Genomic DNA, 26,804 nt, shown 5'->3' with positions numbered 1-26,804 from the left:
CATATTTTATATTACAATTTTTATCATAAGATAAATTAAAATAGTAAAAAACTTATTTAAATTGATAGCTTTTAAATGAAAGTTAAATTAAAGTTTTCGAAATTTTAATAACCTTTTATTGAAAAATTGGTTGGCTCGCTAATTTCCGTCAAATATAATTCTACTTTTATTTAAATACTTGGTGTAGTTAAGGCGATTTACAAATTATTCGAACTTATTTATTTGAAATTGGCATGACTATATAGGCGTATTATGTCCAAACAAAAGCTTTAGATGTTGTTTTTTTTTTCGCTTCAGGTTTTTTTAATATTTGAAGAATTTTTTTCTTTTTTACATAATTTTCTAATCCTTTTTACTACCCCTAATTGTGAATACAAAGAATACCATTTTGGAGCCTTTAGATCACTTTCGCTCATCGAAGTTAACATGAATTTAGTTAAAATCTTTTGAAAAAGTGCCTTAATTTACTATAGATCCTAGTTCTAATTGGTTCTGACCTATTAGCTTTATATAGTTGTCAAAATACAATATTTCTATCAATTTTTACAAAAAATACAAGAATTCCGACCAAAAAAGAACTTGCAATCAAGAAAAAGTTTAATAATAATAATTACAATAAACGTTTTAAGTTTTTAATCTATGATGTTCATATTACCTAAAAATCGTATTTATTTAAAATCTTATACAAATTTGGACAAGCGAATTAGGATTTTAAGAAGATTTTAAAAAAAAAATTAATCTGCGGTCTGGGTTTTTTCGCTTCAAACATTTATATTTTATGATACCGCAAAATTTATCATTTTATTTTTTCTGTCTTTTCATGATTCACAGACCTGATCATTTAACGGAAATATGTAGTAGTCAACAAAATATCATACAGACGCTACAGTATTTTAAAATTGCCTTAACTACGCCGAGTAAGTAACAAAGATATTTAAGGGGCAGATCGATTTTTTTCAATTTACAAATATACATTAAATATCTACGTAAATTTTGAATTTGTAAATTAATAAAAAATTAATTATTGTAATTATTGTAAACATTGGTTAATAATTAATAATATTATAATATTATTTAATTATCTTCTTTTATGTTTTAAGCAAATATAACATACAATACGTTTTATTGCAAGTTTTGATTTTTTGTTGTTGTTGTTATTTTCGGTTTACTTTACCAGCTAATTTATTTTACCAAAATTATTAATAAATCTTTTAATATAAAAACCTTAATAACTTATTTTATATTATAATATTTATTATTATGCAAATTTTATTTGTAACTTTCCTAAATTAAGATAAAAAGCAAGAATGTAAATAAAGAGTTTTTGAATAACAAAATAAATTAATAAAATAATTTATTAAACGCATTGAACAATTTTAACTGGAGAATAACTGACGTCAATTAAAAATTAAAAACATTTTTTTTAACTTTTGAATAAATGATCTTGCTTGTTAATGACGACACTTTTTTTTTCACATTAAAAAATCGATCTTAATTCTTAATTGATTAACTTAATTCATTTCCTTGTCGCGCGTACTAATTGCGTTTTTTACTAGTCTAGCGCAACAATTTAAATCTGAGACTGATTAAATTTTTTTTTTACCACGATCTTACAAACCTTTGGGAATTTTAAACCAATTGGGAAATCGCGTTATACGCGGCGCCATCAGGCTGGCTAACACCCTGTATGTATGTATGTATGTATGTATGTATGTATGTATGTATGTATGTATGTATGTATGTATGTATGTATGTATGTATGTATGTATGTATGTATATATATATATATATATATATTTATATATATATATATATATATATATATATATATATATATCAAACACTATACAACATATATATTAGGTATTATTATAAACATTATGTAAAACAAATTGTTGAGAACAAAGATTTTTATCGTTATTGAGACAAAATAATCATACTTCTTCCTGAGGGTGAGGATTATCAGATGACCAAACTCGAAGTGCTTTACTATGAAGTTTGTTGCGTTTACTAAATGCAATTATTATACAATTATTTTTATTAATATTAATTATTAAATGAAAGTAATAATAAAATAATATTAAATAATGTTAAATATTATTATTATTATTTATTATATAAAATTACATAAAAATTTCGATAATAGAAAATATAGTTACATCCAAGTGCTGACATTTTAAAAATTTTCTATACCTTTATCACAAATCATTAACAAAAAATGCAGAAATTTCTGGAAACTCAAAAGAGTTGAATTTCTAGAATTCCTGAATATACCAGAAAAAAATTATATATGTGTGTAGTGTAACTATATGACATTTTTTGTTTAAGATTAAGTACATTAAATATATAAATATATTATATATTCAAAACTATATATATATAATTATATATATGTGGTAGTGGTGTAGTGGCAGAGCACTCACTTCATAAGCGAGAGGTTCCGAGTTGGATTCCCACCATGCCCCTGGTAGTACCGTGCTCAACTTGCTTCTCCACGCAGCGGCCTTGCTCGTCGACGTTCATATTTTGGAGCTATAGAGTTGGGAGAGGGTTATAACCACAAGTAGCCTCCTCATCTGTGGTGGCCTTGATTGCATAATCAGAATTAATTTAGCGTGAAAATGGAGCTAACATGTTCAAATTGTTGTTAGTCACACTTTATACTGTATAAAATATATATATTTCAAGATAATAACAAAAGAACTTTTGCAAGTTTCATGCAACATAAGTTAACAAAAACATGATAAAATTTCTTTTTTTTTCAAAATTTAGTTTCATCATTTAGAACCTTTTTTTTGTTTTGTTTTATTAAAACAAATCGTTTGTAAATGCTATTAAGTGGGATCATCTATAAAACACATCACCCTAATTTTGTCAATTCTAAATCCCTTCCCTCCTGTCACAAACAATCACATATACCTGAACCCCTCATCCTTCTAAACCGTGATAGCAGTTTTAACGTCAAAAGTATTTTAAAGGATTTTAATGTAAATTCTTTGCAGCATTTTAAATAGTCAACCTAATGAAAATAAGGCAATACGCATAAGAAGTAAGAAGTGTAAGTAAAACTTTGACAAGCCAAAGATTTTCTTATTTAAATGACTCAAATAAGTATTAATAAAGTTGTACTAAAATAATTTTTCAAAGTTGCTCTTTGTCTTGCGGAAAAACTGTTTTCGATTTGATTACTTTCATAAATGTTATGAAAAATCAATCAGGAAGAAAGGCACCAGTTTTTAAAAATTTCCATTGTTAATTATTTTTAATGTTCAATACTTTTGCAATTTTTTTTTTACATAATTCTAACTCTTAATAATAGATACAAAAAATCAGCAATAATATTCACTCGGTAATGTAGGTGATGTAACATAAGTTAAATATATATTATCAAAAAAAAACAGTTTATTTCTTTAGCCGGTCACATCTGAAAATTTTTTAGATATTTTTTAAACTGGTATAGAATTTTCAACATCTAGTGAATGTTTTTAATACAAACCGGCTAACTGATTTGCAGAAATCTCCCAAAAAATTAATTAAAAGTAATTAAATTAATCTACTATAGCATATATATGTAACAAAATGTTATCATATTTTTGTTACTTTAATTAAGTATGCATAATCAGAAAAAGAAGAAAAAAATGAAGAATAATGAAAGAAAAGATTGCTGCCTCATGCCATCCACTGCAAGTCAGGCTATTTGTCAGTTGATGTATGTACTAAAGCCCCGGCAGCAGGCTATTTCGGTATGACGTCAGAATACTCACCTAAACCAGCAGTAAAAGATATATAGAGTACATTAAGGGGGTTTTAGCATATATTTTATAAAATATATGCTGAGTACCCTTTTAATGTATTCTATATGATAAAAAGCACTGGTTTTTAAAAATTTTAAATAAAAAATATTTTTATGGGTGCAAATGCAAAATATTTAATGCATGCAAATTAACACCTGTTTTGGAAAAAAAGCAAAAACTTTATAATAAACACCTTTTTTTTAAACCAATATTAAACACTTTTTTATTTAAGATCATATCAAAAGTTTATAACAATAATAATTGCTTTTATGTTTATTATTATATGTTGCTAAGATATGTTTAAGTCAATTATTTAGACAAAGGAACTAAAATCAGGATATTTTCTGGTTAATTTATTTTCTGTGCCATGTATTTGATGCTGAATATATGTTTAAGTTTAAAGATAAAGTAAATAAAATTAATAAAACCTGTCTTAACTTGAAATCACTAAAATTATGTTACCAAAATTATTAGTAAATGTCTTCAAGTCAGTTATTACTTATAGACTGATAAGATAGTTCTTTAAAAGCTGCACTAAACAAATGACAGTGAAGTGTTGCTTTTAGAAATTTTTTTATCTTTTAATTTATAATGGCAAAACGGTCACAGTTAACATTAGATAAATAAAGTGCAATTCGCACACTTAGGGGAGAAGGATATAGTTCAAGGAAAAACTCCAAAAAACTCGATATTTCTGAACAATGGATCATTATATATTAAAATGCAACAAGAAACAAACAGTAATCAAAACAGAAAACATAGTGGGAGACCAAAAATAGAAAAGCAGAAGATCAATTTATAAAAGTAACTTTAAAGCAAAATTGTTGGTTAACAACCCCTAAAATACAGCGAAATTTAATATATATATATATATATATATATATATATATATATATATATATATATATATATATATATATATATATATATATATATTTCAGCCCTTGGAATTAGGATCGGCATTCAGCAATGTTGACCTATTTGCCGACCTAGAAGTGTTTGAAGTTGGCAAAAAATCGCTACATTTGTTTCTGTTTTATAGTAAAACATTTTGTTTCTCTGCCGACCTCAATCTGTTTGAGGTCAGCATCGATAAATTATTACTGACCTTATTTTTCCTAAATCTGAGGGCTGAGCTGTATATATACAGTAGAATCTCTCTAATTCGAATTCGATGGGGAAAAATAAAAGTTCGATTTAGAGAGATTTTCGAATTATAGAAAGTTAATTTCTCATAAACGCATTTCACGGTGACTTTGCATTTAATCGAATTATGGAGGTTTTCGAATTAAGGAGATTCGAATTAGAGAGATTGTACTGTATATGCATGTATGTATGTATGTGTGTGTGCATATATATATATATATATATATATATATATATATATATATATATATATATATATAAATATATTTATATATATTTATATATAATATATAAATATATATATATATATATATATATATATATATATATATATATACACATACACATATATAAAACATAACATATATAAACTCAGGCCTTGTTTTAAATTGTTACACGTAGAGCGATTTACATACACCTTAAGCGATTTTATATGAAAGCAGTAAGCGATTTTGGTTAAGCTAATTTTAACAATTTTTTAACTTTTAAATTATTCTATAAGTGGAAAGATAAAAGAAGTAATTAATTTAAAAAAAAAGCATATTAGCTTTTGAATGACGTTTATGTAAAAAAAATTGTTACAAAGTTTGAATGACAACTATAGATGTAAATGCTATTTACTAATAAAAAAAACTCAAATAAAATTAAAAATTTATTTTTATTTTGTTTTAATTTTATGGTAATGATTTATTATTTTGCTTAGAAAATGCTAATACTTTACGCTTGGAGCAAGATAATAATAATATAATTAAATTGATAAAAAATATATCATTTAATTTGAAACTAATTTAACAAAAATTTATAATTTTATTCTGATAAAAAAAATAGATAACTCAATTTAGATTTAAAAAATATGAAACTTATTTTAATTTAAAATAAAAATTTAACTTTCTTAAAATTAAAGTTAATGCTTGGCTTTAACTTAACTGTCAAATTTATTCAAAAATATTACTAACTATTGTTCCATATTTAAATTTCATTCGTTCTTAAAAAAATATTAGCACATTTTTATTGCAATTATTTTTTGGTTTTCCTTCCTGGACATTTTTTTTTTACTCTAAATTGAACTTTTTTTTTTGTATCTTCGCTTCCAACAAGGCTGCAAGCAACCACTATAAGAGTTGGAAGTTACCGGAAGTAAAAAGATGAAGTTTGTAGAGCAAGATCATGATTGACAGACAACTTCAAAGATTGCAAATTATATGAATCAGGAAAGATAACTATAAGAGTTGGAAGTTACCGGAAGTAAAAAGATGAAGTTTGTAGAGCAAGATCATGATTGACAGACAACTTCAAAGATTGCAAATTATATGAATCAGGAAAGCAAGATGAAGAAAGCGAAGAAAAAGCAAGACGAAGGAAGCAAGATGAAGGAAGCAAGATGAAGGAAAAAAACTAGACGAATAAGAGTTTTTGGAGCACTTAGGAACAGTCACAGAAAAAGGATGAGATTTAATTAAATAAAGAGTAACACAAGAATGAATTTTAGTAGATGGCACAAGAGATGCTGGCTCTTTGGAATGCCCATTATAGTATTTATAGAAAAGAGAAAGAGAAGCAACATTACAACGATGTAATAATGGTTGTCTCCAACAATGTAATAATGAGTCGGCTCCAAGAGCATGTCCAACTATGTTTACAATGTGTTTTTACCCCTCGGCATCATAAGAAGATCCGCCCCAGAAATGGAAACAGTATTCCATACAAGGCCGGATTTGAGATTTATAGAGATAGAGAATAGAATCCGGAGTAAAAAAGTGTAGAGCTCATTGTAGAGGATTGGCAGAAAAAAATGAGTTTTATCTGAACTCAAGTTCACCAGCCGCTGAGCCACATGCTGTAGCAGATCCTAAGATCCTTTTCAAGCTCAGATGCCCCCTCCATGCAATCAGTAAGTGTTGGCTTCTTATCATAACAAGAATAAATGGTAGTGTCATCATAAAAAGAGTATAGGGCCAAGGATTGAATTTTGAGGAACCCCTGAAGTTACAGGATATGAAGACTGTCCATTGAGGACAACTTATAGGAGGCCTTCTTCAAGACAGTAGCCAGATGCGTTTAACATCTGCCCAAGATGAGTATTTTTATCAAGACACCATCTTTAGCCATTACTCAACCAAGAGCCTCAAGGCAGGGGGTGTTTTAAGCCAGAGTTGACTTTTCCTAGCCTTTGCCTAAAAAAGCGTATCCTACAAGGCAGCAGGACATGAAGCAGATTGTATTGGGTTACATGTTATCAGGACAGGATAACCTGACAGACATTGTATTTCATTAAACATTATATATATATATGTCGTATATTTTATAAATACAAAAATAACTTTATATATACAATAATTGATATATATATTTACAACCCTTAAATTAACAGCTGCATATGCAGCTGCATCAAAAATTTGCACAAAATAAAATATGCATACAAAACTTTTTTTTTTATAACGCAAGTTAAATTGCAACAACTATTTTTTAATAAATAATTATACAACATATAATTTTTAAATTATATGTTGTATAACTATTTATTAAATGATGTTAGAAAAAATAACCATTGCTATCACAACAAAATTGTTAACGATTTTGTTGTGAAAGCAAAGTAAAATAATAAATAAAGCAAAGTAAAATTTTTAATAAATAAAATAAATTAACGTAATTTTTTTATTTGTAACTCGCTAATTTTTTTAAATAAAAAATAAGTTGTAGCCACAATTAAATAAAAGCCACAAATAAATAAAAAATAAGTTGTAGCCACAATTAGGCATTTAAGAATTATTAATTTAAAAGTTCAAAAATTTTACATATTTTATTTCATTAATGGAAACATCAAGAAAAGAAAGAAATTTGTTAATATTAAACAATTTTTAAAATGTAATATTAAATTTAATTATTTAATATTAAAAAAAAAAATAAAAGAAAGTAACATTCCCTTATAGTATTAATAAAAAGAAGTTAAATAAAATTCATCTCGTTTTGCGGTAATAAATATTGTTGCAGTAATTTAAAAAAGTTTATGCCTTTAAAAAAGAAAATAAATAAAAGAGAATTTCATGACTTCAAATTCAAATTAGGCTATTGTGTTAAGCATTTTTTATTTAAAACAAGGCCAGTAATCAGTTGTTATACTGAATAAGGGAGCTGTGAGGGCTTCAATACATACATCAACTGATTAAGGGAGAACATGCAAAGGAGTCGCTGCTACATCAACTGAGGGTTTGGGTTAAGGAAACAGTTTTTTTCCTTACTTCGTTATATCTTTTTTTTTTTTCTCCGAAAAAAGTTGTCATTTTTGATGCAAAAATACATCTATACACTCCATAGTAAAAATACATTTGTACATACATACATACATACATCAGCGCTAGATATGTACGCCAAGAGCGATTTACACGAAGCAACTTTGATATTTTTTAACTTTTAAATTGGTCTATTAAGCGGTAAGATAAAAGAAGTAATTAATTTTACATAAACCATTTTGACGATTATGTAAAAAAGTTTGAATGACAATTATGTTGGATATATGCGCTATTTACTAATGAAAAAACTTAGGCTTTTTTTCATCAAAATATATTGTATACTATATATTTTGTTAAATAATGACATGTTTTAAAATAAAAAATCATTAATAAAATTGTTTATTGCTATTAGTAACAAAAATCAAGTTTGTTCAATTTTTGCTTTGTGTACAAAGTTACTAAATGTTACTTAAAAGAAAACCATAAAAGAAATATGTATAAGTAAATGTTGCGATAAACTTTTTTATGTATCATTTTTTTATTTAGCAAGCCCAAGTATATTTATTTATAAAAGTTTTTATAGCAATAAAAAGAAATTCCTTCAACCTCTATTGAAGAGTAAAAGCAAGTGAATAACAAAAAAGTTATATTTTATATTTTCGCTGTTTATGTTAATTTTATTTTTATTTTGTTTTATGGTAACGATCGATTGTTTTGCTTGATAAGCGCAAATATTGAACGCAAACACGCTTGAAGCAAACCAAAACAAAATATATAATAAAAATAAGGTCTTGCAATGTCATACTTTATATAACATATTTATTTATTCAAAATGTATTTATTTTTAACAGCAGCTTTACATAATTAACAGTTTATGCGCTATTCAAAAAGTGAACAGAAAAATCCTTAAAGCTTAAAAAAAAAATTGATTAAAAAGTTATTTAAACTATTCTTTTAATTTTTGATATGTTAAAGGTGTGTGTAATATTCAGACTTTCCAATAAAGTTAGCACACAAACTGATCTTTACCCGTTTTATTTTTTAGTAGCAGATATATTTACTATTAAAGTTTTGTATTTCCTCAAATATTATTAAATTTTTGGAAAATGCATTTTTTATTTTTTTATTTTTGGAAAGAAAGGATGCAGACAATTAACTGTTATTCTCAACATTTAATTGACACTCTGTTGATGATGACAATGTCTTCTATGAACAGGGCAATAAAATTGTTAAGAAAACTTAAATTTAGATAAATCAAGAATAGAGTATAATTTCCACTTAACACTTTTATTGCGCCAATAAGGAAATTTCCTAATGAAGGTACACATTGCAGACTCCATGAAATTTATAACAAGACACATTTTAATGAAAGTTGTTAATCTTTACTAATGACTATTTATATTTCTATATAAATAAAGACAAACTAGAATACATAAAAAATTTACTTTTCCTATTCTTTGCCAAATTTTTAAAATTAAAATATGGATAGTACTTTGAAAAACAAGAGAGTTCTTTTGAAGACTTTTAATAGATGGGAGTTTGTCAAGGATTTTCAAATTGAAACCATTACAGAAAAAGAAACTATTTATGTAGTTAAAATCATATGTAAATTGTGTGCTCTTCATCGAAGTACTATTTTATTAAGAACTAATGGAGCAGTAAGAGCAGCTGCCTTACGATTTATAAATGGTACAAGTAATATTAAAAAAGATAGCACTAGTAGACATATATCAAGTAGGACTCACCAATATGCTATACAATTGGAAAATGAAGACTTTGACAATAATAAAGAAGGAGCAAAAAATGTAAGGGTTTAATTTAAACTGTTGATGTTTTATTTTAATAACTTCTTCTACTTTCAAGCCATTTCAATTTAAAAGCAAATAAGTTAATAGCAGACCACCGAGAGCGGTCACGCTCTGGGACAGCAACCCTGATTGGTGCCCTTATTAAAATTTTTCGATATTATAGATAAAGGACCTTATTTTATTTTTTTTAAGTTACCTTTTCATTTGGCACCCTTTAAAAAATTGTAAAAATTAAAAGTAATTTAATTTTTACAATTTTTTTTAATAATATTTGTTGTAACTTAGTGAATATGAATCCATAAAAAAAGATATCGTTTAATTGTGACCTTCTGATACAATTTGTTTGCTTAACTTTTTGATTTGCTTCTAAAGTTTATTTTTGATTATTAACTGTTATTTCTTTTTTTTTAAATACTTTAATTTTAAAATGTTTCACACACTCGTAAATTATGCGCAGTTCCTATAGTCTTTGTAGATGGTACATTTCATCATTTAGTAACATGTTACTGATTGACAAAAATGACATAAAAAAAATGTTTTGAATTTATTTTAAATTGTTTTATTTTATTGAAAATTTGTGTGTAAATAACGTTTTAAATAACAAAATGCAGGCAAAATATTTTTTTGAAAAAAAAATTTGATTTTTAACAATAACAATTGCATTATGTAACCTTTCTAAGGGCTGAAGAAGTCATTTTTTTAAGACCCGAATTTAATTGAAAGACAAATTTAGGCTATTTTAAAGAATATTTGCTGCTCTTAGACCAAACTTATACGATGGAATTGAATTTTCTATCAAACTTGTACTGGTTCTATATAAAATGTTAAATGCTATTTTTTTTTTCCTAATTATTTAGTTCGTACAAATTAAATAAACGCCTCAACTATTTTTATATTTCAGGGTGTGGATATTAAAAAATACTTCTTTATGCCAGAAATAAAAATGTTTAAAAGTTAGGTTACCAAACTTGGCAATTTTTACAATATATAGAAATGAAAAGATTTGAAATTCGAAATTTATATGTTCAAGTAACTTACTAACGTAACTTAACAAATAGTTTTTTACTTTTAGTAACTTACTAAAAGTAAAAAACTATTTGGTTATAAATTGTTCCAGCTGTTATATATATTGAATTTAGCATTTACGTTTTACTGTTAAGCAAATTTTGGCGCTGTTATTAACTTATATTCTTTTCAAAAACATAACTAGTAATCGTATTACTGCCATATTCATTATTGTTGATGATGGAGTAACCACTTTAAAAATATTTTAGATGAAATAGAAATGAGCGTTTTATCAATAAAAAAAGATTCGCTTTCCGCTAATTTTTTTGTACCATGAAAAAATGTCTTCACAAGCAAAAAAATAAAATAAATTGATAATATTCGGTAATCAAATTGATAGAGGTTGAACTCTGTTTAAAAATCATTTATATATATATATTAACAGGTGGATTTAAAGAATTTTAAAAAAGCTTTTACAAAAAGCTTTTACTTAAATCTATCGTCACAGAAAGAAATACTCATGATAAATTGCTACCGCAATCTGGTAAAATTGCCTATGAAATGGGGTGCCATCCTACAATGTCTCAATCACATTTTTCTTTTCTGGTAAGATTTAAAACTTTTCTGACATATGAGTGAAATACCATTTTTGCCATTATAACATTTTATTTAACTGTTAGGGTATTATGAGCACCTTAAGCCAAAATTGGAATTTTTTCTAAATTAATTATGCTTAATCCAAAATTTTTTAAATAAACAATTTTTAGGGATCACTACTTATGATCTACTTAGATATTCGGACACCCAAAATACTTTTCTTAAAAACAGAAAGGTTTTAAAAAAGTAGTCTAAGTGCTCATATTACCCCGACCATTTGGTAATACGAGCACTTTAAATTAAGTTTAAAAATTAATATTAAGTATAAAAAATAACAACATAACAATTTGAACTAATTTGTGGAATATAATGAATCGTTATTAACAAAATTTATTATATAAATCATTAAAAAATCAAATTTTAAGCCATTTTTTATTGAAACAAAATTACTTTGTTTTATGTAACAACAACAACAAAAAAAAACAATAACATAGTCTGTTATTTTTTCAATTTTATTAACACAAACCTTGAAAACAATAAAATTACAAATTTTTTGAATTTAACTTAAAGATATTTTGTATTGCTAATATATTAAAAATTTTTGCTATGTTTTGCTTTTATTCAAAAAGCAATCAAAACCACTGCAGTTTTAGGACTTTAAACTAGGTAATTTTAATTAAAAACACTGGGTAATTTGAGCACGTTAGTGTTACACAAAAATGTTTTTTTTTAAAATAAAGTCAAAACTAAGTGTTTAATATAAAACTAAATGTTTGATAACGAATGACGATTTATGCGTAATGCGTAATGATAATATTTTAACAAAAAATTAAATAGCGTTTTAATAAGACGAGAGCTATTTACTAAATATAATTTTACGCAAATTATACTGATTCTTGTTATAACCATATTGTTGTCACAATTCCATATAAAGTTGATTCAAAAATTATAAAGCAACTTTAGCTTCACTGCTTACATGTTAGAAGTTTTTGGGTATGCTCATAATAACCAAGGTGCTCATGTTACCCTAATCTACCCTATTTGTTTTATTTTTCTACCTGTATATGCTTACAAGTTCTATTTTTTTAATGGATGCGTTTAATATTTTTATTTAAGGTGAAGTGTGCAAAATTACCTGGCGCAAGCTTAATTAAACGAAATGAGAATAGTCATACTGGAAGAAAAATGATTAAATGTTGTGCTGACTCAGTAGGTGAAAAATGTGTTGAAAACCTTTATACGGTACAACTTTTTTTCTATTCTTAGTGACGGTAGTCAAGCAAAAAAAACGGGCAAAGAAAAAGAACTGGTTTTAGTTCAAACGGAAAGAAATAGTATACCGATCTATATGGTCACAGAGTTGCTGGACATATCACTCTTCAGTGGCAGTGACTCAAACTCAGTAACTAATGGTATAAACAGCATATTTGAATCAGATGCATCATTATTTAAAATAAGATCTTAACATTATACTAACAAAGTGATATGTGTAACTGCAGATGGTGCAAATGTAAATTTTGGTGTACATAACGGTGTATTGACACAATTGCACCAGAGTCGCCCATGGTTGATAAAAATCCATTGCATTAATCATAGGGTTGAATTGGCAGTAAAAGAAGCATTTAAAGAAATCCCTGATTTTACAAAAATTGATGACTTTTATATCGCTAACTACTATCTATTAAGGAACTCTGGTAAATTAAAAGCGGAAGTTGAAGCAGCCTCAAAATGCCTTGGTATAACACACCACAATTTACCAAAAATTATAGGAACAAGGTTTGTTGGACATAGGAGGAAAGGAGTTTGTAGTCTGTAAAAAACATGTAGTTATTTTTATTTAATCTCGTCAAAAAATCAATTATATATATATATATATATATATATATATATATATATATATATATATATATATATATATATATATATACATATATATATATATATATATATATTGATTGCCTGCTAAATCAAAACTCTTAATCGATGTTGCAGTCAAAAAATCAATTATATATATATATATATATATATATATATATATATATATATATATATATATATATATATATATATATATATATATATATATATATATATTGATTGCCTGCTAAATCAAAACTCTTAATCGATGTTCCTCAGTATTCCTCGCTTCCAATCAGTATTCCTCGCTTGTTTTACCTATTTGTCAGTCAATGTATGTAAACAGTAAAAAAAAAAAAAAGACTTTCATGGTCGGCATTTGGCAATGCAGTCTATATATATTGAACAATATTTATTAATATTTTTAAATAAAATTGGCAGTTAAGTTCTACTCAAACATAAACTTTGTTTTTTTATTATCTATATATATATATATATATATATATATATATATATATATATATATATATATATATATATATATATATATATATATATATATATATATATATATATATATATATATAGTTTGTTGCATTTGGGAAGCACTTAAGGAAAAAAATGATTCTTACGCCAACACATACGTCACTATTAATTACTTTTGACTTTCGCCCAACATTTGTGCGTTGAACAAAAGTCAAAACCATTAATTTAATTACAAATCAATCCTTTTTTAAAAAAACCACAAAAACGCAAATTTAATTGACCAGAATGTTTTTATAAATATTCTGAATGTTTTTAACAATATAAACAATGTTTTTATTTTTATTTTTTTTAATAAAATGTTTTTATTTTTAATTTTTTTAGTAAAATGTTTTTATTTTATTTTTTTTACTGTAAATCATGCGCGGAGTGTTGCTACATCGACTATCTTATAGCCTGACTTGCAACGGAGTGCTGCTACATTGACTGACAAATAGCATGACTCGCAAGGGAGTACTGCTATATCGACTGACAAATAGCCTGACTCACAATGGAGTGCTGCTACACTTACTATCTTTTAGCCTGACCCGCCAGGGAGTGCTGTTACATCGACTTAAGATTTGGTTGGGGCAGGCAGTCTATCAATTAATAAATAAAAAAATTCCGGTCTTGCATTTTAGTTTTTACTTTTTGTCAACAAAATATGGAAAAAACTTTCGGACAACATATAAGAGTTCTATATATATATATATAAATATATTTATATATATATATTTTTTGTTATTCACCTCCTCAAGACCGAGAAGGCCACTAAAGATGAGGAGGCTACTTATTAGTGGTTATAACCCTCTCTTGTGTCATTTATATCGTTTGTTTCAATTATTTGATCAAAGTCAAATAATTGTTAGATATTCTCTATGCTTTTGCATATATTTTGCGAGAGAACTCTCAATAATTTCATTATAATCTTCAACCGACCAAAGACTATGGTTTCCAAGAATTTCAACACAATCAGCAAGTGCCTCGTGACTCAAAGAAAGTCTTTTATCTGATAAAATATTTGTGACAGTGTTAAATGTCCTTTCAACTTGTGAATTCGATCCAGATATACTCATATATATATATATATATATATATATATATATATATATATATATATATATATATATATATTTTTTTTTTTTTTTTTTTACTGTTTACATACAATGACTGACAAATAGGTAAAACAAGTATATATATATATATATATATATATATATATATATATATATAAAATATATATATATACACTACCGTGCAAAAGTCTCCGCTCATTTGTAATATTTCAATAAAGTAACAAAAGTTTGCAAGAAAATTGCGTTTATTTTTAATTGTTTATTTAACAACGAATTAGACAGTAAATACAATACATTTTAGGATGATTTTAAATATATAAAATCAATAAAATGTTAATATACAAAGTTGTGAATGTTAAATTTTATTTTCATCAATATGAGACCCCTTGGAGCGTATAACAGCAGCACATAATCTTGGCATTCGGGCTAATAATTTATTCATGGTTTCCGCTGTTATCTCATTCCAAGCTTTTTGCAAACGTTCCCATAGCATTTGCTGATTAATAAAAGATGTTTCACCTGCTTCTCTGATCTTCCGATCCAGTTCATCCCACAACTTTTCGATGGGTGATAGATCTGGTGATTGAGGAGGCCAAGTCATAATTTTGCAAACTTTTCCCCTTTCTTTTAGTTTCAAATAATTTTTGCATAATCCAGATGCAAGTTATGGATCGTTGTCCTGCTGCATGATGAATCCTTTCCCAATTATACGAATACCAGATGGAATCGCGTGCTTAACCAAAATATTATGGTACATGTGTTTATCCATGGTAGATGTGATTTTAACTAAATCTCCAGTTAACCCATTGCCAAAACATCCCCAAAGCATAATATTACCACCTCCATGTTTTACAGTACTTTGTATACATTGAGGAAGCACTCTTTCATTAGGTAAACGCCTAACATGCACGCGACGTCGGGTACCAAAAAGTTCGAACCTACTCTCGTCTGTCCATAGAACTTTCTTCCAATCTTCTAATCCCCAATTTTTATGCATTTTTGCCCATTCCAATCTTTTCTTCTTATTTACTGCCCTCAACAAAGGTTTACGTGCAGCAACGCATCCAATTAAGTTGACTGATCTTAGTCTTCTTTTTACAGTATCAGTTGATACTGGCTTTACCCTTGTTTTGTTGAGTTCTGCTGTTAAAATTGTGGCTGGAATTTTTCTATTTCTTTTGCTGGACACAACAATAAACGTATCTTCTTGCTGTGATGCAACTCTTGGTCTTCCAGAACGTGATCTGTCACTGTTGGAACCAATATCATGCAATCGTTGTAGAGCATATCTCACACCTGATTCGGATATTTTTAACCTGGAAGCAATTTTTCTATATGAATAACCTTCTTCACGTAAAATACATATTTTGCCACGAAGTTCTTCACAATATTCTTTCTTTACTTTCACCATTTCTCAAATTCTTTATTAAATTCAAGACATTAAATGCGCACACTAATGCCATTTTCAAGTATAAATATAAACATAAGTCTATTAAAAGCAACCAATTAAAATTACTGAAAACATCCTTACCATGCCGGAAAGTATCATGCTACTGTCAAACCTAAGCTTACAAAAAATATTTTGGTTAAAACTTTTGTGCAGTTTTAAATTTAATAAAGAATACTGAAGAACTTTATATGTATTTTACGTGAAAAAGGTTATTCATATAGAAAAATTTCTGCCATGTTTTTAGCAGCAGAACTCAACAAAACAAAGGTAAACAAAATTATTTGAAACAAAAAGAAAAGGAAAAAGTATGCAAAATTATGATTTGGCCTCATCAACTTTTTATATTAACATTTTATTCTTTTTATATATTTAAAATCATCCTAAAATGTATTGCATTTACTGTTCCTTGCAAATATTACACATGAGCGGAGACTTTTGCACGGTAGTGTATATATATATATATATATACATATATATATATATATATATATATATATATATATATATATATATATATATATATATATATATATATATATATATATATATGTATATATATACAGGCCTTGATCTAAAGCGTTTAGTGTAAAGCAATTTACGTACCCTTAACCGATTTTACATAAGCAGTAAGAGATTTCGGTTAAGCGACTTTTTATCATTTTTTATCTTTTAAATTATTCAATAAGCGGTAAGATAAAAGAAATAATTAATTTTAAAAAAAGTCACATTAACTTTTGAATGACCTTTATGTAAAAATATTTTTACTAAAGTTTGAATGACGATTATGTTTGATATAAACACTATTCAAATAATAAATTTAAATAATAATTTTTTTTTATAAGTAAACATTTACTAATGAAAAAAACTCAAAATTATAAGTTTGTTTTTATTTTGTTCTTATTTTATTGTAATGATATATATATATATATATATATATATATATATATATATATATATATATATATATATATATATATATATATATATATATATACATAATATGATATATATACATAATATATGTATATATATATATATATATATATACATAAAAATATCAGGCCTTGTTTTAAAGCGTTAATTCTTTAAGCAATTTTACGTAAGCAGTAAGCGATTTCGGTTAAGCGACTTTTAATTGTTTTTTAACTTTTTAATTATTTAATAAGCGGTAAGATAAAAAAAGTAATTGATTTTAAAAAGAGTCACATTAAATTTTGAATGATGTTTATGTAAAAATATTTGTTACAAAAGTTTGAATGAATGACAATTATGTTTGACATAAGCCCTATTTACTAATGAAAAAACATCAAATAAAATTAAAAGTTTATTTTTATTGTTTTTATTTTATTCTAATGATTGATTTTTTTAAGCTTGAACCAAAGATCATAAAAGCATAATTTAATTCTTAAAAAAAAAATGATTTAATTTAAAACTAATTTAATAAGAATATATAATTTTATTCTGATAATAAAATTATATATAGATAACATTTAACTCATTAAATATTTCAAATATCATTCAAGTCATTTTGCGGTAATTAATATTATTGCAGTAATTTAAAAAAGTCCTTAAAAATAAAAAGAATTTTATGACGTCAAATATTAAGCTAATGCATTAAGCATTTTTTATTTAAAACAAGGCCTGTATATATATAATAAAATTATTTTATTCATGCTTTATTTTATACTCTATACTTTAATAAAAAATTTTATGAGACAATATGAATATATTAAGCCAAACAAAAGTTTATTTCATAACTAAGAATTAATTTCAGTCTATTAACTCTAAATAAAGAAAAATACCCAAAGTGAGTTGGCCTAAAATTGACTAAAAACACAGTACACACCTTAAGTAGGATTAAAATGTGTGGTATTCGATCTGCACTAGTGCAAAGTTTTTCACATACCTAGCATATATAAGACGTGTAATGACACCACATCTTGAATTTATTTCCGACCAAAACTGATATATGGATGATGTTAAACACAATGAAGTTTAGAAAAGTTAGTTTAGAGAAAAAGGCAAAATAGCTTGGATAATAATAACTCAATAATAAATTTTTTGAAAATGTATGGTTGGTTCCTTTGTGTCTAACACCATCCGTATATATAGAGTGTTACATTGATTTAAAAACTTAGTTTGCAATATAATAAGTTCAGTGCTAAACTAACTAATCACTATTTATGTAATGGCATGTATTTATTAACATTCATATTTACATAAATATGTACATTTTGTGTGTTTTTGTGTTTCCCTTGTTCACTTTAATGTTAACTTTGAACTATGAAATTTTTTTTTTTAAATCAAACCTTATAAAAACCTCTATTGATTCAAGTAGTCGTCCAAATTCATTAGGCTTTTTAGTTGAAAGCTCTTTTCCACACTGTAAAAAAAAATTAAAACTAACATATAGTATTGATAATGAAAGAAAAGCAAATAAATAAAAAATATCTATTTAAAAAAAAAATTGAAACTGCAAATATTTTTTCAATTTTAAATTAAAACAATATTGTAAAAGTTGTATTGATGAAAATGCTGAAAATGCATTACTATCCATGCTCTTCAGCCCTCGGAATTTGGGTCAACATTCAGCAATGCCGACCTAACTGCTAACCAAAAAGTGTTTGGGTGGGAAAAAATTGCGGACCACATTTCTATGTTTTGTGGTAACCCTTTTGTGTCATTTTTTTGCCGACCCCTAAGAATTTATGTTTGGCAATTTATCGCCAACTTCATTCTTAATAATTTTGAGGGCTGAATGGGCATATGTCATTGCAGTGCTATATATGCAGAGGAAAAAGATCTAGCTAGTGCGTAAAAATGAACTCCTGATGTAAAAAGTTGAATTTTTTTCTGGAAGATTGCAAAGTAAATCAGTATTAACAATTAATACATCATCTAGTAATGTTATATACAATCAAAGTAAATCACTATTAACTATTATAACATTATTGTTACATAAAAATAAATAGTTTTGCTTAGTTTGCAGTTGAAAAAATAAATATTTTTTAGGAGAAGTAAATTTTACAATATTATCCAAATAAGTTCAATCCCCACCGCGTACCTGGTAGTACCGCGCTTAATTTGTTTCTCTGCGCAGCAGCCTTGTTTGTCAAGATTTGTGTTTCGGAGTTATAGAGTTGAGAGAGGGTTATAACCACAACTAAGTAGCCTCCTCGCCTGTAGTGGCCTAGTCGCTGTAGTTCTCAGCCCTGGGGAGGTGAATTAACAAAAAAACAAAAAAAGTTTAAAACTAAGTTAATTAAAATTAAATTTAAAGTTTACAGTATTATCTAAAATCACTAAATTATAAAAAAGAAAATTTGAAAAACAATACTATTCACAACCTGGATTAAATGAATAACAAATAAAAAGAGAAAAAGGGGGGGGGGAAGAGAGAAAAAAGAAAAAAAAAAGGAAAAGTCATCAGATCAATGAAAAACAAATGCTTTATCATAAATTCTTATCCTGCAACTACAGGCAAATATCTCATTTAAATATACAAATATATCAATTTAAATTTTGTGTAACGATTCTTTGCTATAAAAGATGTAAAAGAGCCAGTGTTTGCACTTTACACTTGGTCAAAACACCTTGTATTAAACTCTATTGTATTAAACTCAAGAATCAAATGAAGATGAAAATGAAATAGAAATGAAATTTAATGAAGATGGGTAGAAATTTTTCAGATTTGAGTAAAAACAAATACAGGGAAACAGCTAAAGACAAGACAAATTAAAAGGATTTTACTGCATTTTTGAATAAACCACTCAGATAAAGATTTAAGTTTTTGGTACACCAGAAAAGACCAAGACTTAAGTAACCAAAGTTTAGTGTACCAATTGTTGATTTGTTTTAAAGTATTAACTATTGATAAAAATATTACCTGAAAGGGGTCATTTGGTACTTATAAAAAAAGAAAGTCCATACTTTATGGACTAATACAAGGAGGCTGCTGGTCCTCTTGAAGTACCCAATTAATGACCTTCCAACAAACCACCTGCCAACCTTTAGAAACACTCTAGGATACATCCAGTTTCTAAAATCTGCCAACTAAAATATCAAATTTTATAAAAGCACTATAATAAAACGATAAAGTATTTGAATGTTGTTAGCAATGGCTTATTTTATACAATGCATATTTAATTCAATACCCCTTCCAAGTGTAAAAAAACAAGATGCAATGAAGTAAATAAATAACAACAAAACCATTATAATAATTTTTATTTTAAATTTTTAGATCAATAAGATTTCAATAAACTAAGTTGGTCATATCCTGCCCACAGAAACATAACAACAGGGATCTGATCTGCAAAGATAATTCCTGAGAGAATCCTAAACAAAGATGTGTTTTTTCTGCTGTAATAGATGTTTGGAAAAATACAAGGTTTCAAAACTTTAACATCAATGGTTTTAGCATCAGAGATAAGACACTGAAGCTTTATAATAAGTACACATGTAAACTGGAACTAGTGCGTACAAAAGTTTAAACATAAAGTAAGTCAGGATTGTTTTTGTTCTGAAAATGTCAAATAGGAGGTTATTTAGTTTTATCTAATTCAGATAGGAGTTACAGAGGAGTTAAACCACATGTAGAATAAGTATACTAAGTTCAAGAGGATGGAGGAGGGATATAAATATTTTATTCGCTTACTTCAAAAAGGGGGCGGGGACCTATAAATGATGCTGTCACCAATAATATGAAAAAGTAATAATTTTAAAAACACGCTCAATGTACACATAACAAAAGACAAATTAAATAATACAAAAAAGGAAAAACACAAATAGCGGAGTGTCTAACTTTATCTCTTTTTTTTTTTTGTTACTTTACCTTCACAAGGCCGATAAGGCAACTACAGATGACGAGGCTACTTGTCGTTATAACCCTCTCAACTCTAACTACAGGTACTACCAGGAACGTGGTGGGGATCGAACTCGGAACCTCTCACTTATAAAGCGAGCACTCTACCACAACACCACTACCGCATGTGATTATAATTTTAATAAATGGTTTGATATTTACAATAAACATATTTTAGTCAGAATACAGACTTATTTTGCTAAAGAACTAATTAATAACAAGAATATGCATAAATATATAAATATTTAATAATATTTACATATAATATTTAAAATCAAAGTGAATTTAAAAAAAAATCTTTTAACATATAATATTTTAAATATCCATCTCTGAGATGATGTTACAAAGCATGAAAATTTCCATCAAAAACTTAAGAAAAGGGAACAAGAAAAGATATTTTGTTTATATCTTTTATTTTTATTTAATATTTGTTCATTAGTTTAAACTATTTGTAAAACAGTCTTTACCAACTTATTAAAAAGATATTTTTTTTATTTTTGAATTATTTATTTAAAATGCAGTATTAGCCTAATATCTTCATCTTTGAAGTTTTAAAATTCAAAAACAAGGTGCAAATTTTTTTGTTTCTTAGAACATAGCAAAAAATATATGCTGCAACAAAGTCATTGCTAATTTTTGGATTTAAAATCTATTCATGTTATCAAACTGTTAAATAGATAGAAAAACTATTTAAAAAACTATGAAAAATTGTTAAAAACGTAAGAGTAACAAAGTATCAAAACAAACATTTTTTTTCATTTCAAATTTATAAATTTTTTTTTAATTTGTTGGAACCGCATTCATTGTTATTGTTTATCGACAAATTTGTCTTAAAAGGGTTAAATATTTATTAAAAACAACTTTAAAAAAACGAACCCATGGTAAAGATGACAGAATACTGTACACAAACCAATCCGATCGAACCTGAAAAAAATAATTTGTATTATAAACATTATCATAAGATCATAAGATCTTTTGCACACAAACAAAAGTACTCATTAATTTTAAAAAATTCTGTGAAACAACATAACTAGAAAAACTTTAAGAAAAATTTATTATAACTTTTTTTAAAAGTACCTGAGGCACTCCTATTTGTAAAGCAGCATTCATCAAAGTTTCAAGAAAACCAATTAATGATGCTGCAACCAAAAAATTGCAGTTTATCAAATCAGATAAAAACCGCACCTAAAGAAAGTTGTATCTACTAATTGGATTTATTTTGTATTTTTATTCTTTTATTGTCAAAAAGCAATTTGTAAATTTGCAATATTTTAGTACTTTGAAATAATTTTATAATAAGATATCACTAATTTTAATTTTATTATATAAATATTTTATATAAAACAAATAAACAAATACATAGGTTTAACCATATGATACCTATTATATGATTTCTGAAAATTTATAGTTATATTATAATTACATAACAATTTATAACAATATAATCATGATAAATAACTTATAACTAATATGAAAATACAATAAAAATAAAATTACAAACTTGATACAACTATTTTACAATGTTATATGCATTTTTTGATGACCTGTTGTCATTATGCCAGAAATGCCAGATTTCTTCAAAAGTAAGAGACTCAGCAGACTTTTTCAAAAGTAAGAGATTTTGCCAGACTTCTTCAAAAGTGTAAACATGTAAGATTATCAGGAAGACTATTAATATAGATGAAAAACAATACAGGACCACAGATGATATCTTGTAGTATTCCAAAGTTACTTAAAATGAAGGAGAATGTTTTCTGTCAAAGACAACTTTAATACAGCAGTTAGAAAGGAATGAATAATGATTTTAAAAACTTTACCAGATGATATATGATACCATATGAAGTGAGCCTATAGAAAAGACCAGCATGCCGGATTTTATTGAAAGCATTGAGCAGTAGCCCCTACTTCACCGCCTTCATCTTATTCAAAATAGAACCTTTCTGTTATTGCAGTTACCAAGTCACAGTAGAAAGTGTGGATCAAAATCTGTATTAATTAACAGACAGTTGTCAGGTTGTTGGACTCAAGAGGATGTATTAAAAGACCATGGTGATAGTTAGAATGGGCATAAAGACTTTAAGATTTTTTTTAAATGTGTCATGGAAACAAGGTTTAGTTACTTACTAAACCTTACTTACTAAACTAACTTGCAAGACTGACAGAAAAGTTATTTGGACCACAAGATGATGAGTTTAAGTGAGTAATAACTTAAACAACGAAAGCCAGGGAGATTTGGATGTCTAATAGAAGATTAACCTGATCCTTTGGATCAAATCCTTTAACAGGGAGATTGTGGTCCTTAAATTCAATAGATAAACAAAAAAAAAAGTTCTTTGCAAACATTTTTGCCTGAATATAAGGAAAAATAATAATTATAGTGGAAATACATCAGCCTAAGGACCATCATGAAAAAATTCAGGAAGGGGATCCCAGTAAACCTAGTAATAGTGTAATAGGTAATAGTGATAAGTGAAATAAAAGGATGAACCTAGTGCATTTTAAAAAGATGAAAGTGGTTAAAACAACAAGTTAAAAGTTTTATTAAGATTATTTTCAGTTTTTGTTAAGTTTTTGTTTATCAACAGTTTTTGTTTATTAACAGTATTTTCTGAACAACCTGAAAAAGAACAAAACTGAGTGCAAGCCTGGGTCTGAGACAAGACATGAATCAAAGACTGAGAGAAATTGATTAGGGTAATAATATTAGGTGCAGTCAAAAATAACAATGAATGCAGTCATTGAATCAAAATAAAGACCGAAAAGTCTTTTGGAAGAGGTAGAACGATAAATAACAAAAAGAACACAAAAAGAAAGATTTGATTGAGTAAAGTGGTGCTAAACAATATCACAAACCTGAATTCAAACAAATAAATTGATGTACACCTTGGTGTACATCAATTTATTTGTTTGAATTCAGAATTTATCTGTTTGAATCAAGAATGTATATATTTAATTCAACATATACATTCCAATACTATATCAGTAGATGAAAACCATGTAACACAGGTTTTCTATCAATACCAGTCTATTACATAAAGGAGTGCAAAACGGGTTAACATAGATTTTATATCTCATTAACATCTGCCAAAGCAGTAAGTGACCAGGGACCAGGCTCCGGCTAAAAATTAGACTTTTTGCAAACCTGGCCCCAGTCTTGGCAAAATTATAAGATTTAGCAGGAGTTGATAGCCAGGACTAGAAAACAATTTATAATACCTAATATATTATAATTATATGCTTAGATTTACTATTTATTAAATACCGGCATACATTTATATATTTTTTTAAATTTAATTTCCTTCCAACAAGATTGCAAGTAACCACTATTAAGTCATGACTTTAAAATAGGGAACAAGTTAAAATACTAGGAAACAGATAACTGAAGACTTAAGTTGTAAGTTGTATAAAAAAAGAAAACATTTTTTTGATGTTCAAGGAAAAAAACTGAATTAATAAAAGTTTTTATAACATGAAGGAATAGATACAGTAAAAGGATGCAACTTGTTGAATAAAAAGCCAAGCAAGAATGAGTTATAGAGATGATAGCTCATTTGAGCATTGACCATGATTGTATTTGTAGAAAAAAGAAAAAAATTCAATCTTACAACAATGGGAGAGTGGTTCAAGCTTGGCAGATAATGCAGGTCTAATTACATTTACAATGTGATTTTAGACTTTGCCTGAGAGTAAGAGGGTTGTTATTCGTCAATATAGAATGCCAACAACATTACAATATTTTTTTGCAGTAAATAAATGAGTTTTGTTGTCTTACAAAAATTGTGGATTTGAAAGTTCAGATATTAAATCCATAAACCACTGCAAGCCTTAAGCTGTTACAGAAGAGAGATCAGATTTAAAATCGGCTGCTTGTTCTAAACAATTAAAAAGAAAAGATTTTTTGTCAAGACAAGAGTAAAAAGTTGAGTCGTCAGCAAATAGAGCCACTTTAGGTTTTATGAAGATTGTTATTGTAGATAAGAAATGATACAGGAGCAAAGTTAGAACCTAGTAGTCCTTTTGAAGCTATTTGAAATAAAGAGGAGAGCAGGCCTTCAAAAATAACTTTACTACTGCAGCTAGAAAAAAATAATTCCATAACCTCAAAACCGTTATAACAAGAAACTAACAACAAAGACTAATTGTAGGATAGTTGGAAAGGTAAAAGTGTTTTCTAGAGTTTTTAAAAATTGGAACCACTTAGCCCTTTTTAAAAGTTTAGTAAAAATTGAAGAGAGTTCCGGAGAACACTTTTTTAAGACTATGACGGAAATCTTGTCTGGAGCACAAACTGTGGAAGTATTTAGTTGAGAATTACCTTTAGGATTGGAAGCCAGAGTGATTTCAATGTTTAACAATGGGTTAATCTGTTTAACTGTCAGGAAGAGTATGGCCATTATATTCAAGAGTAAAACTAGAGTATAATTTCTTTGCAAAATAACTCTGCTTTATTCTAGGGGAAGTAAAAAGATCAGACCCATGAATTAGAGATTAAATGTTAGACTTTAGTTAATGACATTGTTGAGACTGTTGAAGACTTACCAAAAGTCTCTAAAACCTAACATCTGAGATAAGATACAAGATTTAGTAAACTATGAATAACAGAGCTTAACATCAGATAGGACTTTTTTACATTGGCTTCATGCAATAATAAAAGGACATTAGTTCTTAAGAGAGATGTTCTTATAAAAAAGATGAAAAAAATGATTAATGTTTAATAAAGCAACTGCTCAAGATAGTGAAAAATGTTGAGTAGAATATAGCTTGACTTAAAATTAAAGAAAATTAATAAAATATTCTAAACTTTAATTCCACAAGGAATAAAAGCTTCCAAGATGCATACATATTGTATGCATACATATTAAGAAAATAAACATATACGCTTGCTATTTATTTAGATGCTGGCATACAATATCCTTCCATTGTTATATTGTTATAACTTTAGTATTTGTATGGTGTAGTATTTGCCGAAAGAGAATATGATCAGATGGATGTGCGGTGTGACTTAAGCAAGACAAGAAAAGGAGGTATGATCTTAGACAAATTAGAAAAAACGATGTATCGAATAATGTTAATTAAAAAAGATTAAAGTAATTTAGGTATCTAAGCCTGATGATGATAATGATGACAATGATCATCATTGTCATGATGATCATCATCATCATCATCATCATCATTATCATCATCATGATAATCATGATCATGATCATCATGATCATCATCATCATCATCATCATCATCATCATCATCATCATCATCATCATCATCATCATCATCATCATCATCAGGCCTTCCTTTTTTATGCTGTTGATGATTATGATCATGATGATGATAACATGATGTTGATGATCATCATCATGATAATAATGATTATGATGATCATGTTGATTATAATGATGTTTATATATGCATATATATGTATAAATGTTTTTGCAACCCCGGTCACAAACCCTGCCCTGGC

The 26,804-nt window shown here is 26.8% G+C and overlaps 1 protein-coding gene across 1 annotated transcript in view; it reads right to left on the bottom strand.

Annotated features, from left to right (window-relative positions):
• LOC101235711 (nuclear cap-binding protein subunit 1) overlaps positions 1-26,804 on the bottom strand; it is a 151,597-nt gene that overhangs the window by 95,241 nt on the left and 29,552 nt on the right. Inside the window, exons 6-9 of the mRNA XM_065816367.1 lie at positions 22,424-22,531; positions 22,223-22,270; positions 18,795-18,868; positions 1,941-2,010 (exon numbers count right to left, since the gene is read on the bottom strand). Coding sequence (XP_065672439.1) covers positions 1,941-2,010; positions 18,795-18,868; positions 22,223-22,270; positions 22,424-22,531 — 300 coding nt within the window. The remainder of the gene's footprint in view (positions 1-1,940; positions 2,011-18,794; positions 18,869-22,222; positions 22,271-22,423; positions 22,532-26,804) is intronic.

The sequence above is a fragment of the Hydra vulgaris genome, chromosome 13, assembly GCF_038396675.1.
Source record: "Hydra vulgaris chromosome 13, alternate assembly HydraT2T_AEP".
In the NCBI taxonomy this organism is placed as follows: Eukaryota; Metazoa; Cnidaria; class Hydrozoa; order Anthoathecata; family Hydridae; genus Hydra; species Hydra vulgaris.
Note: the sequence above shows the minus strand (reverse complement) of the source record. Positions and strands in the feature narration are given on the sequence as shown.